Source organism: Taudactylus pleione, unplaced genomic scaffold (assembly GCF_031769625.1).
Source record: "Taudactylus pleione unplaced genomic scaffold, aTauple2 ptg000861l, whole genome shotgun sequence".
Taxonomy (NCBI): domain Eukaryota; kingdom Metazoa; phylum Chordata; class Amphibia; order Anura; family Myobatrachidae; genus Taudactylus; species Taudactylus pleione.
Window position 1 is genome coordinate 1,000,061 of NW_028285263.1, and position 20,569 is coordinate 1,020,629.

Genomic DNA, 20,569 nt, shown 5'->3' on the forward strand with positions numbered 1-20,569 from the left:
CAGCTGTAAGAAGGTGCTGTACACACACTGCCACCAGACAGCTGTCAGGAGACACTCTACACACACACAGCTACCAGGCAGCTGTCAGGAGACGCTCTACACACACACAGCCACCAGACAGCTGTTAGGAGATGCTGTACACACACACACACACACAGCCACCAGACAGCTGTAAGGAGATGCTGTACACACACACACAGCCACCAGACAGCAGTTAGGAGATGCTGTACACACACAGCCACCAGACAGCTGTTAGGAGATGCTGTACACACACACACAGCCACCAGACAGCAGTTAGGAGATGCTGTACACACACACACAGCCACCAGACAGCAGCTAGGAGATGCTGTACACACACAGCCACCAGACAGCTGTCAAGAGACGCTCTACACACACAGCCACCAGACAGCTGTTAGGAGATGCTGTACACACACACACACACACACACAGCCACCAGCCAGCTGTTAGGAGATGCTGTACACACACACAGGCACCAGACAGCTGTAAGAAGGTGCTGTACACACACACAGCCACCAGACAGCTGTTAGGAGATGCTGTACACACACACAGCCACCAGACAGCTGTAAGGAGCTGCTGTACACACACACAGCTACCAGCCAGCTGTTAGGAGATGCTGTACACACACACAGCTGTAAGAAGGTGCTGTACACACACAGCCACCAGACAGCTGTCAGGAGACGCTCTACACACACACAGCCACCAGACAGCTGTTAGGAGATGCTGTACACACACACAGGCACCAGACAGCTGTAAGAAGGTGCTGTACACACACACAGCCACCAGACAGCTGTTAAGAGATGCTGTACACACACCGCCACCAGACAGCTGTAAGAAGGTGCTGTACACACACACAGCCACCAGACAGCTGTAAGGAGATGCTGTACACACACACACAGCCACCAGACAGCTGTAAGGAGATGCGACCGACACACACACACACACACACGTAAAGAGATGCTGTACACACACACACACACACACACACAGCCACCTGTAAGAAGATGCTGTACACACACACACAGCCACATGTTAGGAGATTCTGTACACACAAACACAGCCACCAGACAGCTGTAAGGAGATGCGACCGACACACACACACACACGTAAAGAGATGCTGTACACACACACACACACACACACACACACACACACACACAGCCACCTGTAAGAAGATGCTGTACACACACACACAGCCACCAGTAAGGAGATTCTGTACACACACACACAGCCACCAGACAGCTGTAAGGAGATGCTGTACACACACAGCCACCAGACAGCTGTAAGGAGATGCTGTACACACACAGCCACCAGACAGCTGTAAGAAGATGCTGTACACACACACAGCCACCAGCCAGCTGTTAGGAGATGCTGTACACACACACACAGCCACCAGACAGCTGTAAGGAGATGCTGTACACACACACACAGCCACCAGACAGCTGTAAGGAGATGCTGTACACACACAGCCACCAGACAGCTGTAAGGAGATGCTGTACACAGCCACCAGACAGCTGTAAGGAGATGCTGTACACAGCCACCAGACAGCTGTAAGGAGATGCTGTACACAGCCACCAAACAGCTGTAAGGAGATGCTGTACACAGCCACCAGACAGCTGTAAGGAGATGCTGTATACACACAGCTACCAGACAGCTGTAAGGAGATGCTGTACATACACACAGCCACCAGACAGCTGTTAAGAGATGCTGTACACACACAGCCACCAGACAGCTGTAAGAAGGTGCTGTACACACACACACACAGCCACCAGACAGCTGTAAGGAGATGCTGTACACACACACACAGCCACCAGACAGCTGTTCGGAGATGCTGTAAAGCGCACACACACACACACACAGCCACCAGCCAGCTGTAAGTAGGTGCTGTACACACACAGCCACCAGACAGCTGTCAGGAGACGCTCTACACACACACAGCTACCAGACAGCTGTCAGGAGACGCTCTACACACAGACAGCCACCAGACAGCTGTTAGGAGATGCTGTACACACACACACACAGAGCCACCAGACAGCTGTAAGGAGATGCTGTACACACACACACACAGCCACCAGACAGCAGTTAGGAGATGCTGTACACACACAGCCACCAGACAGCTGTCAGGAGATGCTCTACACACACACAGCCACCAGACAGCTGTCAGGAGACGCTCTACACACACACAGCCACCAGACAGCTGTTAGGAGATGCTGTACACACACACACAGCCACCAGACAGCTGTAAGGAGATGCTGTACACACACACACAGGCACCAGACAGCTGTAAGAAGGTGCTGTACACACACACAGCCACCAGACAGCTGTTAGGAGATGCTGTACACACACACAGCCACCAGACAGCTGTAAGGAGCTGCTGTACACACACACAGCTACCAGGCAGCTGTCAGGAGACGCTCTACACACACACAGCCACCAGACAGCTGTTAGGAGATGCTGTACACACACACACACACACACAGCCACCAGACAGCTGTAAGGAGATGCTGTACACACACACACACACAGCCACCAGACAGCAGTTAGGAGATGCTGTACACACACAGCCACCAGACAGCTGTTAGGAGATGCTGTACACACACACACAGCCACCAGACAGCAGTTAGGAGATGCTGTACACACACACACAGCCACCAGACAGCAGCTAGGAGATGCTGTACACACACAGCCACCAGACAGCTGTCAAGAGACGCTCTACACACACAGCCACCAGACAGCTGTTAGGAGATGCTGTACACACACACACACACACACACACACACACAGCCACCAGCCAGCTGTTAGGAGATGCTGTACACACACACAGGCACCAGACAGCTGTAAGAAGGTGCTGTACACACACACAGCCACCAGACAGCTGTTAGGAGATGCTGTACACACACACAGCCACCAGACAGCTGTAAGGAGCTGCTGTACACACACACAGCTACCAGCCAGCTGTTAGGAGATGCTGTACACACACACAGCTGTAAGAAGGTGCTGTACACACACAGCCACCAGACAGCTGTCAGGAGACGCTCTACACACACACAGCCACCAGACAGCTGTTAGGAGATGCTGTACACACACACAGGCACCAGACAGCTGTAAGAAGGTGCTGTACACACACACAGCCACCAGACAGCTGTTAAGAGATGCTGTACACACACCGCCACCAGACAGCTGTAAGAAGGTGCTGTACACACACACAGCCACCAGACAGCTGTAAGGAGATGCTGTACACACACACACAGCCACCAGACAGCTGTAAGGAGATGCGACCGACACACACACACACACACACACGTAAAGAGATGCTGTACACACACACACACACACACAGCCACCTGTAAGAAGATGCTGTACACACACACACAGCCACATGTTAGGAGATTCTGTACACACAAACACAGCCACCAGACAGCTGTAAGGAGATGCGACCGACACACACACACACACGTAAAGAGATGCTGTACACACACACACACACACACACAGCCACCTGTAAGAAGATGCTGTACACACACACACAGCCACCAGTAAGGAGATTCTGTACACACACACACAGCCACCAGACAGCTGTAAGGAGATGCTGTACACACACAGCCACCAGACAGCTGTAAGGAGATGCTGTACACACACAGCCACCAGACAGCTGTAAGGAGATGCTGTACACACACACAGCCACCAGCCAGCTGTTAGGAGATGCTGTACACACACACACAGCCACCAGACAGCTGTAAGGAGATGCTGTACACACACACACAGCCACCAGACAGCTGTAAGGAGATGCTGTACACACACAGCCACCAGACAGCTGTAAGGAGATGCTGTACACAGCCACCAGACAGCTGTAAGGAGATGCTGTACACAGCCACCAGACAGCTGTAAGGAGATGCTGTACACAGCCACCAAACAGCTGTAAGGAGATGCTGTACACAGCCACCAGACAGCTGTAAGGAGATGCTGTATACACACAGCTACCAGACAGCTGTAAGGAGATGCTGTACATACACACAGCCACCAGACAGCTGTAAGAAGGTGCTGTACACACACACACACAGCCACCAGACAGCTGTAAGGAGATGCTGTACACACACACACAGCCACCAGACAGCTGTTCGGAGATGCTGTAAAGCGCACACACACACACACACAGCCACCAGCCAGCTGTAAGAAGGTGCTGTACACACACAGCCACCAGACAGCTGTCAGGAGACGCTCTACACACACACAGCTACCAGACAGCTGTCAGGAGACGCTCTACACACAGACAGCCACCAGACAGCTGTTAGGAGATGCTGTACACACACACACACACACAGAGCCACCAGACAGCTGTAAGGAGATGCTGTACACACACACACACAGCCACCAGACAGCAGTTAGGAGATGCTGTACACACACAGCCACCAGACAGCTGTCAGGAGATGCTCTACACACACACAGCCACCAGACAGCTGTCAGGAGACGCTCTACACACACACAGCCACCAGACAGCTGTTAGGAGATGCTGTACACACACACACAGCCACCAGACAGCTGTAAGGAGATGCTGTACACACACACACAGGCACCAGACAGCTGTAAGAAGGTGCTGTACACACACACAGCCACCAGACAGCTGTTAGGAGATGCTGTACACACACACAGCCACCAGACAGCTGTAAGGAGCTGCTGTACACACACACAGCTACCAGCCAGCTGTTAGGAGCTGCTGTACACACACACAGCTACCAGCCAGCTGTTAGGAGATGCTGTACACACACACAGCTGTAAGAAGGTGCTGTACACACACAGCCACCAGACAGCTGTCAGGAGATGCTCTACACACACACAGCCACCAGACAGCTGTTAGGAGATGCTGTACACACACACAGGCACCAGACAGCTGTAAGAAGGTGCTGTACACACACACAGGCACCAGACAGCTGTCAGGAGACGCTCTACACACACATAGCCACCAGACAGCTGTCAGGAGATGCTGTACACACATACAGCTGTAAGAAGGTGCTGTACACACACAGCCACCAGACAGCTGTCAGGAGACGCTCTACACACACACAGCCACCAGACAGCTGTTAGGAGATGCTGTACACACACACAGGCACCAGACAGCTGTAAGAAGGTGCTGTACACACACACAGCCACCAGACAGCTGTCAGGAGACGCTCTACACACACATAGCCACCAGACAGCTGTTAGGACATGCTGTACACACACACACAGCCACCAGACAGCTGTTAGGAGATGCTGTACACACACACACAGCCACCAGACAGCTGTTAGGAGATGCTGTACTTACACACACACAGCCACCAGACAGCTGTAAGGAGATGCTGTACACACACAGCCACCAGACAGCTGTAAGGAGATGCTGTACACACACAGCCACCAGACAGCTGTAAGGAGATGCTGTACACACACACACAGCTACCAGCCAGCTGTAAGGAGATGCTGTACACACACACAGCCACCAGCCAGCTGTAAGGAGATGCTGTACACACACACAGCCACCAGACAGCTGTAAGGAGATGCTGTACACACACACACAGCTACCAGCCAGCTGTAAGGAGATGCTGTACACACACACACAGCCACCAGACAGCTGTAAGGAGATGCTGTACACACACACAGCCACCAGACAGCTGTAAGGAGATGCTGTACACACACACACAGCCACCAGACAGCTGTAAGGAGATGCTGTACACACACACACAGCCACCAGATTGTTGTAAGGTTAAGGAGATGCTGTACACACACACAGCCACCAGACAGCTGTAAGGAGATGCTGTACACACACAGCCACCAGACAGCTGTAAGGAGATGCTGTACACAGCCACCAGACAGCTGTAAGGAGATGCTGTACACAGCCACCAGACAGCTGTAAGGAGATGCTGTACACAGCCACCAGACAGCTGTCAGGAGATGCTGTACACAGCCACCAGACAGCTGTAAGGAGATGCTGTAAACACACAGCTACCAGACAGCTGTAAGGAGATGCTGTACATACACACAGCCACCAGACAGCTGTTAAGAGATGCTGTACACACACAGCCACCAGACAGCTGTAAGAAGGTGCTGTACACACACACACAGCCACCATACAGCTGTAAGGAGATGCTGTACACACACACACAGCCACCAGACAGCTGTTCGGAGATGCTGTAAAGCGCACACACACACACACAGCCACCAGCCAGCTGTAAGAAGGTGCTGTACACACACAGCCACCAGACAGCTGTCAGGAGACGCTCTACACACACACAGCTACCAGACAGCTGTTAGGAGATGCTGTACACACACACACACACAGAGCCACCAGACAGCTGTAAGGAGATGCTGTACACACACACACAGCCACCAGACAGCAGTTAGGAGATGCTGTACACACACAGCCACCAGACAGCTGTTAGGAGATGCTGTACACACACACAGCCACCAGACAGCAGTTAGGAGATGCTGTACACACACACACAGCCACCAGACAGCAGTTAGGAGATGCTGTACACACACAGCCACCAGACAGCTGTCAGGAGACGCTCTACACACACACAGCCACCAGACAGCTGTCAGGAGACGCTCTACACACACACAGCCACCAGACAGCTGTAAGGAGATGCTGTACACACACACACACACACACACACACACACACACAGCCACCAGACAGCTGTAAGGAGATGCTGTACACACACAGAGGCACCAGACAGCTGTAAGAAGGTGCTGTACACACACACAGCCACCAGACAGCTGTTAGGAGATGCTGTACACACACACAGCCACCAGACAGCTGTAAGGAGCTGCTGTACACACACACAGCTACCAGCCAGCTGTTAGGAGATGCTGTACACACACACAGCTGTAAGAAGGTGCTGTACACACACAGCCACTAGACAGCTGTCAGGAGACGCTCTACACACACACAGCCACCAGACAGCTGTTAGGAGATGCTGTACACACACACACACCCACCAGCCAGCTGTTAGGAGATGCTGTACACACACACACAGCCACCAGACAGCTGTAAGGAGATGCTGTACACACACACAGGCACCAGACAGCTGTAAGAAGGTGCTGTACACACACACAGCCACCAGACAGCTGTCAGGAGACGCTCTACACACACATAGCCACCAGACAGCTGTAAGAAGGTGCTGTACACACACACACAGCCACCAGCCAGCTGTTCGGAGACGCTGTAAAGCGCGCACACACACACACACAGCCACCAGCCAGCTGTAAGAAGGTGCTGTACACACACTGCCACCAGACAGCTGTCAGGAGACACTCTACACACACACAGCTACCAGGCAGCTGTCAGGAGACGCTCTACACACACACAGCCACCAGACAGCTGTTAGGAGATGCTGTACACACACACACACACACAGCCACCAGACAGCTGTAAGGAGATGCTGTACACACACACACAGCCACCAGACAGCAGTTAGGAGATGCTGTACACACACAGCCACCAGACAGCTGTCAAGAGACGCTCTACACACACAGCCACCAGACAGCTGTTAGGAGATGCTGTACACACACACACACACACACACAGCCACCAGCCAGCTGTTAGGAGATGCTGTACACACACACAGGCACCAGACAGCTGTAAGAAGGTGCTGTACACACACACAGCCACCAGACAGCTGTTAGGAGATGCTGTACACACACACAGCCACCAGACAGCTGTAAGGAGCTGCTGTACACACACACAGCTACCAGCCAGCTGTTAGGAGATGCTGTACACACACACAGCTGTAAGAAGGTGCTGTACACACACAGCCACCAGACAGCTGTCAGGAGACGCTCTACACACACACAGCCACCAGACAGCTGTTAGGAGATGCTGTACACACACACAGGCACCAGACAGCTGTAAGAAGGTGCTGTACACACACACAGCCACCAGACAGCTGTTAAGAGATGCTGTACACACACCGCCACCAGACAGCTGTAAGAAGGTGCTGTACACACACACAGCCACCAGACAGCTGTAAGGAGATGCTGTACACACACACACAGCCACCAGACAGCTGTAAGGAGATGCGACCGACACACACACACACACACACGTAAAGAGATGCTGTACACACACACACACACACACACACAGCCACCTGTAAGAAGATGCTGTACACACACACACACAGCCACATGTTAGGAGATTCTGTACACACAAACACAGCCACCAGACAGCTGTAAGGAGATGCGACCGACACACACACACACACGTAAAGAGATGCTGTACACACACACACACACACACACACACACACACACACACACACACAGCCACCTGTAAGAAGATGCTGTACACACACACACAGCCACCAGTAAGGAGATTCTGTACACACACACACAGCCACCAGACAGCTGTAAGGAGATGCTGTACACACACAGCCACCAGACAGCTGTAAGGAGATGCTGTACACACACAGCCACCAGACAGCTGTAAGGAGATGCTGTACACACACACAGCCACCAGCCAGCTGTTAGGAGATGCTGTACACACACACACAGCCACCAGACAGCTGTAAGGAGATGCTGTACACACACACACAGCCACCAGACAGCTGTAAGGAGATGCTGTACACACACAGCCACCAGACAGCTGTAAGGAGATGCTGTACACAGCCACCAGACAGCTGTAAGGAGATGCTGTACACAGCCACCAGACAGCTGTAAGGAGATGCTGTACACAGCCACCAGACAGCTGTAAGGAGATGCTGTATACACACAGCTACCAGACAGCTGTAAGGAGATGCTGTACATACACACAGCCACCAGACAGCTGTTAAGAGATGCTGTACACACACAGCCACCAGACAGCTGTAAGAAGGTGCTGTACACACACACACACAGCCACCAGACAGCTGTAAGGAGATGCTGTACACACACACACAGCCACCAGACAGCTGTTCGGAGATGCTGTAAAGCGCACACACACACACACACAGCCACCAGCCAGCTGTAAGAAGGTGCTGTACACACACAGCCACCAGACAGCTGTCAGGAGACGCTCTACACACACACAGCTACCAGACAGCTGTCAGGAGACGCTCTACACACAGACAGCCACCAGACAGCTGTTAGGAGATGCTGTACACACACACACACAGAGCCACCAGACAGCTGTAAGGAGATGCTGTACACACACACACACAGCCACCAGACAGCAGTTAGGAGATGCTGTACACACACAGCCACCAGACAGCTGTCAGGAGATGCTCTACACACACACAGCCACCAGACAGCTGTCAGGAGACGCTCTACACACACACAGCCACCAGACAGCTGTTAGGAGATGCTGTACACACACACACAGCCACCAGACAGCTGTAAGGAGATGCTGTACACACACACACAGGCACCAGACAGCTGTAAGAAGGTGCTGTACACACACACAGCCACCAGACAGCTGTTAGGAGATGCTGTACACACACACAGCCACCAGACAGCTGTAAGGAGCTGCTGTACACACACACAGCTACCAGCCAGCTGTTAGGAGCTGCTGTACACACACACAGCTACCAGCCAGCTGTTAGGAGATGCTGTACACACACACAGCTGTAAGAAGGTGCTGTACACACACAGCCACCAGACAGCTGTCAGGAGATGCTCTACACACACACAGCCACCAGACAGCTGTTAGGAGATGCTGTACACACACACAGGCACCAGACAGCTGTAAGAAGGTGCTGTACACACACACAGGCACCAGACAGCTGTCAGGAGACGCTCTACACACACATAGCCACCAGACAGCTGTCAGGAGATGCTGTACACACATACAGCTGTAAGAAGGTGCTGTACACACACAGCCACCAGACAGCTGTCAGGAGACGCTCTACACACACACAGCCACCAGACAGCTGTTAGGAGATGCTGTACACACACACAGGCACCAGACAGCTGTAAGAAGGTGCTGTACACACACACAGCCACCAGACAGCTGTCAGGAGACGCTCTACACACACATAGCCACCAGACAGCTGTTAGGACATGCTGTACACACACACACAGCCACCAGACAGCTGTTAGGAGATGCTGTACACACACACACAGCCACCAGACAGCTGTTAGGAGATGCTGTACTTACACACACACAGCCACCAGACAGCTGTAAGGAGATGCTGTACACACACAGCCACCAGACAGCTGTAAGGAGATGCTGTACACACACAGCCACCAGACAGCTGTAAGGAGATGCTGTACACACACACACAGCTACCAGCCAGCTGTAAGGAGATGCTGTACACACACACAGCCACCAGCCAGCTGTTAGGAGATGCTGTACACACACACACAGCCACCAGACAGCTGTAAGGAGATGCTGTACACACACACAGCCACCAGACAGCTGTAAGGAGATGCTGTACACACACACACAGCCACCAGACAGCTGTAAGGAGATGCTGTACACACACACACAGCCACCAGATTGTTGTAAGGTTAAGGAGATGCTGTACACACACACAGCCACCAGACAGCTGTAAGGAGATGCTGTACACACACAGCCACCAGACAGCTGTAAGGAGATGCTGTACACAGCCACCAGACAGCTGTAAGGAGATGCTGTACACAGCCACCAGACAGCTGTAAGGAGATGCTGTACACAGCCACCAGACAGCTGTCAGGAGATGCTGTACACAGCCACCAGACAGCTGTAAGGAGATGCTGTAAACACACAGCTACCAGACAGCTGTAAGGAGATGCTGTACATACACACAGCCACCAGACAGCTGTTAAGAGATGCTGTACACACACAGCCACCAGACAGCTGTAAGAAGGTGCTGTACACACACACACAGCCACCATACAGCTGTAAGGAGATGCTGTACACACACACACAGCCACCAGACAGCTGTTCGGAGATGCTGTAAAGCGCACACACACACACACAGCCACCAGCCAGCTGTAAGAAGGTGCTGTACACACACAGCCACCAGACAGCTGTCAGGAGACGCTCTACACACACACAGCTACCAGACAGCTGTTAGGAGATGCTGTACACACACACACACACAGAGCCACCAGACAGCTGTAAGGAGATGCTGTACACACACACACAGCCACCAGACAGCAGTTAGGAGATGCTGTACACACACACAGCCACCAGACAGCAGTTAGGAGATGCTGTACACACACACACAGCCACCAGACAGCAGTTAGGAGATGCTGTACACACACAGCCACCAGACAGCTGTCAGGAGACGCTCTACACACACACAGCCACCAGACAGCTGTCAGGAGACGCTCTACACACACACAGCCACCAGACAGCTGTAAGGAGATGCTGTACACACACACACACACACACACACACACACACACACACACACACACACACACAGCCACCAGACAGCTGTAAGGAGATGCTGTACACACACAGAGGCACCAGACAGCTGTAAGAAGGTGCTGTACACACACACAGCCACCAGACAGCTGTTAGGAGATGCTGTACACACACACAGCCACCAGACAGCTGTAAGGAGCTGCTGTACACACACACAGCTACCAGCCAGCTGTTAGGAGATGCTGTACACACACACAGCTGTAAGAAGGTGCTGTACACACACAGCCACTAGACAGCTGTCAGGAGACGCTCTACACACACACAGCCACCAGACAGCTGTTAGGAGATGCTGTACACACACACACACACCCACCAGCCAGCTGTTAGGAGATGCTGTACACACACACACAGCCACCAGACAGCTGTAAGGAGATGCTGTACACACACACAGGCACCAGACAGCTGTAAGAAGGTGCTGTACACACACACAGCCACCAGACAGCTGTCAGGAGACGCTCTACACACACATAGCCACCAGACAGCTGTTAGGAGATGCTGTACACACACACACACAGCCACCAGACAGCTGTTAGGAGATGCTGTACTTACACACACACAGCCACCAGACAGCTGTAAGGAGATGCTGTACACACACAGCCACCAGACAGCTGTAAGGAGATGCTGTACACACACACACAGCTACCAGCCAGCTGTAAGGAGATGCTGTACACACACACAGCCACCAGCCAGCTGTAAGGAGATGCTGTACACACACACACAGCCACCAGACAGCTGTAAGGAGATGCTGTACACACACACACAGCCACCAGACAGCTGTAAGGATAAGGAGATGCTGTACACACACACAGCCACCAGACAGCTGTAAGGAGATGCTGTACACACACAGCCACCAGACAGCTGTAAGGAGATGCTGTACACAGCCACCAGACAGCTGTAAGGAGATGCTGTACACAGCCACCAGACAGCTGTAAGGAGATGCTGTACACAGCCACCAGACAGCTGTAAGGAGATGCTGTACACACACAGCCACCAGACAGCTGTTAGGAGATGCTGTACACAGCCACCAGACAGCTGTAAGGAGATGCTGTAAACACACAGCTACCAGACAGCTGTAAGGAGATGCTGTACACACACAGCCACCAGACAGCTGTAAGAAGGTGCTGTACACACACACACAGCCACCAGACAGCTGTAAGGAGATGCTGTACACACACACACAGCCACCAGACAGCTGTTCGGAGATGCTGTAAAGCGCACACACACACACACACACAGCCACCAGCCAGCTGTAAGAAGGTGCTGTACACACACAGCCACCAGACAGCTGTCAGGAGACGCTCTACACACACACAGCTACCAGACAGCTGTTAGGAGATGCTGTACACACACACACACAGAGCCACCAGACAGCTGTAAGGAGATGCTGTACACACACACACAGCCACCAGTTAGGAGATGCTGTACACACACAGCCACCAGACAGCTGTTAGGAGACGCTCTACACACAGACAGCCACCAGACAGCTGTTAGGAGATGCTGTACACACACACACACAGAGCCACCAGACAGCTGTAAGGAGATGCTGTACACACACACACAGCCACCAGTTAGGAGATGCTGTACACACACAGCCACCAGACAGCTGTCAGGAGACGCTCTACACACACACAGCCACCAGACAGCTGTCAGGAGACGCTCTACACACACACAGCCACCTGTTAGGAGATGCTGTACACACACACACACACACACACACACACACAGCCAGCCAGCTGTTAGGAGATGCTGTACACACACACAGCTGTAAGAAGGTGCTGTACACACACAGCCACCAGACAGCTGTCAGGAGACGCTCTACACACACACAGCCACCAGACAGCTGTTAGGAGATGCTGTACACACACACAGGCACCAGACAGCTGTAAGAAGGTGCTGTACACACACACAGCCACCAGACAGCTGTTAGGAGATGCTGTACACACACACACAGCCACCAGACAGCTGTTAGGAGATGCTGTACACACACACACAGCCACCAGACAGCTGTAAGAAGGTGCTGTACACACACACAGCCACCAGACAACTGTTAGGAGATGCTGTACACATACACAGCCGTTAGGGGGCAAACGATCTCTCTATGCTGGCGATGTTTTGAAATGTGCGCATGCGTATAGTACGCAGTGCACGTGCGCAAACTAGTACGAGCGATCGGGATGTGCTCGCTCTGCCAAGGCAGCCCAGTGGAATGAGTGACAGGAGAAGCCGTTTGTGGGTGGTAACAGGGGCAGGCCAGGAGTATCGGGGGAGTGGAGTTGCGGACGCAGGTATGCCTGAGTGTTTCTACGCCGTTTCAGAGGCGTGCATAATTAACAGGCAGCGTCATAGTACACGTGACCTGGTTGAATTATACACTGAAGTGCTCGCAGTAGGGTACACTCAACCGCAATCGCTGCGGTCAGTTCCGATGGACCCCGATGTACCGATGTTTGTATACACCTTCCAGGAGACGACGTTCGCTAGTGGGTGGCTAAAGGCAGGCTTGTGGGAGTCTACATACACAAAAAGTGATCACTCGCCAAGACATAGTGGGCGTGCTTATGCCTTGCTGTGCGAGCGGCTGCCTTGACGTCACTTAGCTGAATTTCCATACGCTGGGAGTGAGCAGCCGCATCTAGCGAGCGGGTCTGAATCAGGCATTAAGCTCCAACACTAAAACACACACGTGAGACAGGAAGGTAACATACATTGTTCAGCCTCACTTACTCCAGCAAGCAATTGCATCTCTTAGAAGAGCAAGCAATCTTGTTTTCCCCATCCACTAAAGACAACAGAAGCCAAATCCTGTGTCTTTAGGATGGCATTCTTCCTGGGAACAATACAGGGCAAAAAGCTTAAATGGCAAAGGGCAGTATGTCAGTTTGCCATGATATATCTGACCATTTTCTTGTGTATGAATCTATCTGCAGCCTTTAAATAGCTTTATCATTACATTTGAATCTAGCCAACCAACTAGAAAGCTCTGGCTCTGCACTGCTGCAATATAGAGGAACCTCAGCCAACCAACTAGAGAGCTCTGGCTCTGCACTGCTGCAATATAGAGGAACCTCATCCATCCACCCAACTAGAGAGCTCTGGCTCTGCACTGCTGCAATATAGAGGAGCCTCACCCAGCCAGCCAACTAGAAAGCTCTGGCTCTGCACTGCTGCAATATGGAGGAGCCTCACCAGCCAACCAACTAGAAAGCTCTGGCTCTGCACTGCTGCAATATAGAGGAACCTCAGCCAACCAACTAGAGAGCTCTGGCTTTGCACTGCTGCAATATAGAGGAGCCTCACCCAGCCAGCCAACTAGAGAGCTCTGGCTCTGCACTGCTGCAAGATAGAGGAGCCTCACCAGCCAACTAGAAAGCTCTGGCTCTGCACTGCTGCAATATAGAGGAACCTCAGCCAACCAACTAGAGAGCTCTGGCTCTGCACTGCTGCAATATAGAGGAACCTCATCCATCCACCCAACTAGAGAGCTCTGGCTCTGCACTGCTGCAATATAGAGGAGCCTCACCCAGCCAGCCAACTAGAAAGCTCTGGCTCTGCACTGCTGCAATATGGAGGAGCCTCACCAGCCAACCAACTAGAAAGCTCTGGCTCTGCACTGCTGCAATATAGAGGAACCTCAGCCAACCAACTAGAGAGCTCTGGCTTTGCACTGCTGCAATATAGAGGAGCCTCACCCAGCCAGCCAACTAGAGAGCTCTGGCTCTGCACTGCTGCAAGATAGAGGAGCCTCACCAGCCAACTAGAAAGCTCTGGCTCTGCACTGCTGCAATATAGAGGAACCTCAGCCAACCAACTAGAGAGCTTTGGCTCTGCACTGCTGCAATATAGAGGAGCCTCAACCAGCCAGCCAACTAGAGAGCTCTGGCTCTGCACTGCTGCAATATAGAGGAGCCTCACCCAGCCAACCAACTAGAAAGCTCTGGCTCTGCACTGCTGCAATATAGAGGAGCCTCACCAGCCAACTAGAAAGCTCTGGCTCTGCACTGCTGCAATATAGAGGAACCTCACCCAGCCAGCCAACTAGAGAGCTCTGGCTCTGCACTGCTGCAAGATAGAGGAGCCTCAACCAGAGAGCCAACTAGAGAGCTCTGGCTCTGCACTGCTGCAATATAGAGGAGCCTCACCCAGCCAACCAACTAGAAAGCTCTGGCTCTGCACTGCTGCAATATAGAGGAGCCTCACCCTCCAGAGCATCACGTACAGTATCATCTCTAAATGAGCTGGTCAGCAAAACGGCCCGATAATGACTTGGATGCAAAGTGGCAGCATATGCACACATCCACTGCTGCCAGATTTACAACCTTACGCTAAAGCGCGTAGACGGCCACCTTCAGGCATATGCATCGATCCGCCCACTGGATTCCCATCTGCAGCCCCATCATTATTATCGACACTTGCCCCCAACCCATGCAGGGTGCAAATATTCAGTTTGGACCAGGTGTCCAACCTCCACCTCAAACAAGCGCAGAAATCAGGCTACGTGACCAAGACGCTCCCACGAGACGTGTCCGCACAGAAACCGCCCAGTTACTCTCATGTTACAGACAGGAGGGATACATCCACGCATGTAGGGAGCTGTCCGCTCTCTTTTCCTTCTAGAAGAGGTGTATGCAGTCTGCGCTCACTCCTCGCAGCGCATGCGCAGTCTGCTGATAATGGAGAAGACCCTCGGAATCAGGCCCAAAAACATTACTTATCTCAGGAATATAATTGGCTGTTATTGTACTTTATTATTATTATACTTTTATCACATTTCCTCCTCGTTACCACCTACGCGTCATTCCCTCCTGTCCTCAGCTGTGTGAGAGCGACAGAAATAGACGCTTGGTAATCCGGGCACCAAACCTTGTGCTGTCTCCCAAGTGCCGGGGAAGTACAAGGACACCGCATAATAAATATATGGGATAAATAAAACGCAGTGAATAAAACAGCTATAAATAACAGCTTCGGGCCTCGCAGAGCGCAGTCAGGAGAGCTCCCGTTGAATGAGCGGCTTTGTATAAGGGCGGATGGCCTTCACCATCTGCTGCTAAATCTATTTATCCATCTACATACAATCAGAGCCGCCAGCAAACGTCAGGGTCACCCCCAGCACAAAAAGAAGTCACGGCTCTCCGTACAGTCTACTTCCGGTGTTCATTTATAGACGTATAGGAGGAATAACTTCCTACTGCTACTGCCAGTAATAGACGGTCTCTCCCACAGCTCGCCAAGCGTCCTCGCTTCTATTCTGGCGCTCTATTAGCATACACTCGCCCAGATGCAGCAACCTTTCGGCCATGGCTATGGCTGCTGTGTCCTGGACCTGTGAATGTAGCCTTTGATGTACTCACGTGACCCTTCCCCCATTCCTGATGCCTCCTAATGAGACAGGAGGCCCTCGGCGGATCGCTCCGCAGTACCATCCGGAGTCTAATGGGGCATACACACGGTCGGATTTGTCAGATGAACGATTTGATGAACGGTTTGAACTATGAACGATTTTTGACTGCATTAAAATGAATGGAATCGTCCATATCTGACTGCACACACATCAGATGTCAGATATCGTTATCTGACTATCGGGAACGCGCATCGTTCAGACATGAACGATTTTTTAAATCATTATCGTTCAGATCTGAAGAAAAATCTGACCGTGTGTATGCCCCATTAGAGGAGCCGCTCTCTCCCAGAAAGCGAGTTAATGATCCCACCACTTCAACCACTGACATCCACATCAATCGTATGATAATACTAATATTATTCTTGTCTGCAGTCAATATACTGAGCTTATTCGCAATCGCCAGCGCGATTAGCTATCATTAGGTTTTCCCATCTGCTGTCACTGTAATTTCCCAGTTACCAGCTCATCACCCACAGAAACAAGAGTGGCCGGCCTGGCCGAGATATGATCACACAAATGAGACCGGTGGTGCCCCCTACAGGTGGAGTACTACACAGTGACTATGAATGCTAGCACATGAAGCTCATTGTGTTGTACTAAAGATACATTGAGTATTGCATAATAAATCGCTGTCCAGAGTGACATGCAGCTTACACACAGGGGACATGCTGAGGAAGTACAGACAGTACCACACCTATATATGGTATATATGACAGTACACACAGCATGCAGATGGCGGGTACACACCTATATATGGAGAACCGCTCAGTACTGCTATATGAGCGGCAGGATCTCTGTATGCCAATGTAGCACTGGGTACAGGGATAGTCAGGTGATGACCTTGTACTCGATCAATGCATCAATCAGCCAACCAGAGTTACATGCAACGTTCCAGCTTAGATCAGGTCCCGTCATGTATCACTAGGCCCTGATAGGCTACTGATCCTGCCCGGCGTCCGTCATTGTTATTACAGTGTGTGACCTGGACTATCGCTGCTGCCACACAGGGTGTGATCACAAGAGAAACAAAACCACACCACAATGGTAACTTACCTGCCACGAGCGGGGCGCTGCATTGGGACAATTATGGTATAGTTACTGAGGGGCAACAAGATTGATCAAAAAGACTGGAACCTCCCCCAACTGCCCTGCCATTACCATGCTAGCCCCCTCAGCTGACCTATCAGTGCCATGCTAGTCGATTGCCCCAACTGCCCTGCCAGTGCCATGCTAGCCCCCTCAGCTGACCTATCAGTGCCATGCTAGTCAATTGCCCCAACTGCCCTGCCAGTGCCATGCTAGCCCCCTCAGCTGCCCTATCAGTGCCATGCTAGTCAATAGCCCCAACTGCCATGCCAGTGTCATGCTAGCCGCCCCACAACTGACCTATCAGTGCCATGCTAGTCAATAGCCCCAACTGCCCTGCCAGTGTCATGCTAGCCGGCCCACAACTGACCTGCCAGATCAATATTAGCCCCGTTCTCCAACTGACCTGCCAATGTCATGCTAGCTCCCCCAGCTGACCTAACAGCAAAGCCGTGCTACCCGTTTTCCCCAACTGCCCTGCCAGTGCCATGCTACCCATTTTCCCCAAATGCCCTGGCAGTGTCATGCTAACCCACCCAGCTAACCTAGCGGTGCCACAATGGTCACCCCATGTCAATCTCAGGATAGCCTCTTCCCCTGGCTGCCCTGTGCCATGTACTCGCTTCTTCTGCTGATCCTGCTCCCAGCTTATCTGTTGGTGGCACTCCCCCTCCCCAGTAGACCCCATTCCCATCATATCTCCCATTGCTGCACACATCTTCCCCTGTGACCGTACAAGTCTCTACGTACCTTCAGCCATTCCGCTTTCTTCGCTCCATCCAGCAGCTCCTTCTTTATTTCCTCTATTCTCCTTCTGTCCTCTGCACTCAGATCTGTGTCCAGCACCATCGGCTGACTGACCAGCTTCAGCTTCACAGAACCTAATGACCATCCAAAGACAATGAGCTTTGCAAGATCCAGAGTAACATCCTCACAGGGCCCCAGGGTAACGCACATCCTCACAGGGCCCCAGAGTAACATCCTCACAGGGCCCCAGGGTAACGCACATCCTCACAGGGCCCCAGAGTAACATCCTCACAGCCCAGAGTAACATCCTCACAGCCCAGAGTAACGCGCACCCTCACAGGGCCCCAGAGTAACATCCTCACAGGGCCCCAGAGTAACATCCTCACAGGGCCCCAGAGTAACATCCTCACAGGGCCCCAGGGTAACGCACATCCTCACAGGGCCCCAGGGTAACGCACATCCTCACAGGGCCCCAGGGTAACGCACATCCTCACAGGGCCCCAGGGTAACGCACATCCTCACAGGGGCCCAGGGTAACGCACATCCTCACAGGGGCCCAGGGTAACGCACATCCTCACAGGGCCCCAGGGTAACGCACATCCTCACAGGGCCCCAGGGTAACGCACATCCTCACAGGGCCCCAGGGTAACGCACATCCTCACAGGGCCCCAGGGTAACGCACATCCTCACAGGGCCCCAGGGTAACGCACATCCTCACAGGGCCCCAGGGTAACGCACATCCTCACAGGGCCCCAGGGTAACGCACATCCTCACAGGGCCCCAGGGTAACGCACATCCTCACAGGGCCCCAGGGTAACGCACATCCTCACAGGGCCCCAGGGTAACGCACATCCTCACAGGGCCCCAGGGTAACGCACATCCTCACAGGGCCCCAGGGTAACGCACATCCTCACAGGGCCCCAGGGTAACGCACATCCTCACAGGGCCCCAGGGTAACGCACATCCTCACAGGGCCCCAGGGTAACGCACATCCTCACAGGGCCCCAGGGTAACGCACATCCTCACAGGGCCCCAGGGTAACGCACATCCTCACAGGGCCCCAGGGTAACGCACATCCTCACAGGGCCCCAGGGTAACGCACATCCTCACAGGGCCCCAGGGTAACGCACATCCTCACAGGGCCCCAGGGTAACGCACATCCTCACAGGGCCCCAGGGTAACGCACATCCTCACAGGGCCCCAGGGTAACGCACATCCTCACAGGGCCCCAGGGTAACGCACATCCTCACAGGGCCCCAGGGTAACGCACATCCTCACAGGGCCCCAGGGTAACGCACATCCTCACAGGGCCCCAGGGTAACGCACATCCTCACAGGGCCCCAGGGTAACGCACATCCTCACAGGGCCCCAGGGTAACGCACATCCTCACAGGGCCCCAGGGTAACGCACATCCTCACAGGGCCCCAGGGTAACGCACATCCTCACAGGGCCCCAGGGTAACGCACATCCTCACAGGGCCCCAGGGTAACGCACATCCTCACAGGGCCCCAGGGTAACGCACATCCTCACAGGGCCCCAGGGTAACGCACATCCTCACAGGGCCCCAGGGTAACGCACATCCTCACAGGGCCCCAGGGTAACGCACATCCTCACAGGGCCCCAGGGTAACGCACATCCTCACAGGGCCCCAGGGTAACGCACATCCTCACAGGGCCCCAGGGTAACGCACATCCTCACAGGGCCCCAGGGTAACGCACATCCTCACAGGGCCCCAGGGTAACGCACATCCTCACAGGGCCCCAGGGTAACGCACATCCTCACAGGGCCCCAGGGTAACGCACATCCTCACAGGGCCCCAGGGTAACATCCTCACAGGGCCCCAGGGTAACGCACATCCTCACAGGGCCCCAGGGTAACGCACATCCTCACAGGGCCCCAGGGTAACGCACATCCTCACAGGGCCCCAGGGTAACGCACATCCTCACAGGGCCCCAGGG

The 20,569-nt window shown here is 53.2% G+C and overlaps 1 protein-coding gene across 1 annotated transcript in view; it reads right to left on the reverse strand.

Annotated features, from left to right (window-relative positions):
• Positions 1-20,569, reverse strand: part of ALMS1 (ALMS1 centrosome and basal body associated protein) — a 157,082-nt gene that overhangs the window by 109,012 nt on the left and 27,501 nt on the right. The window contains exon 7 of the mRNA XM_088458886.1: positions 18,615-18,745. Within this exon, the coding sequence (XP_088315012.1) occupies positions 18,615-18,745 (131 nt within the window). The remainder of the gene's footprint in view (positions 1-18,614; positions 18,746-20,569) is intronic.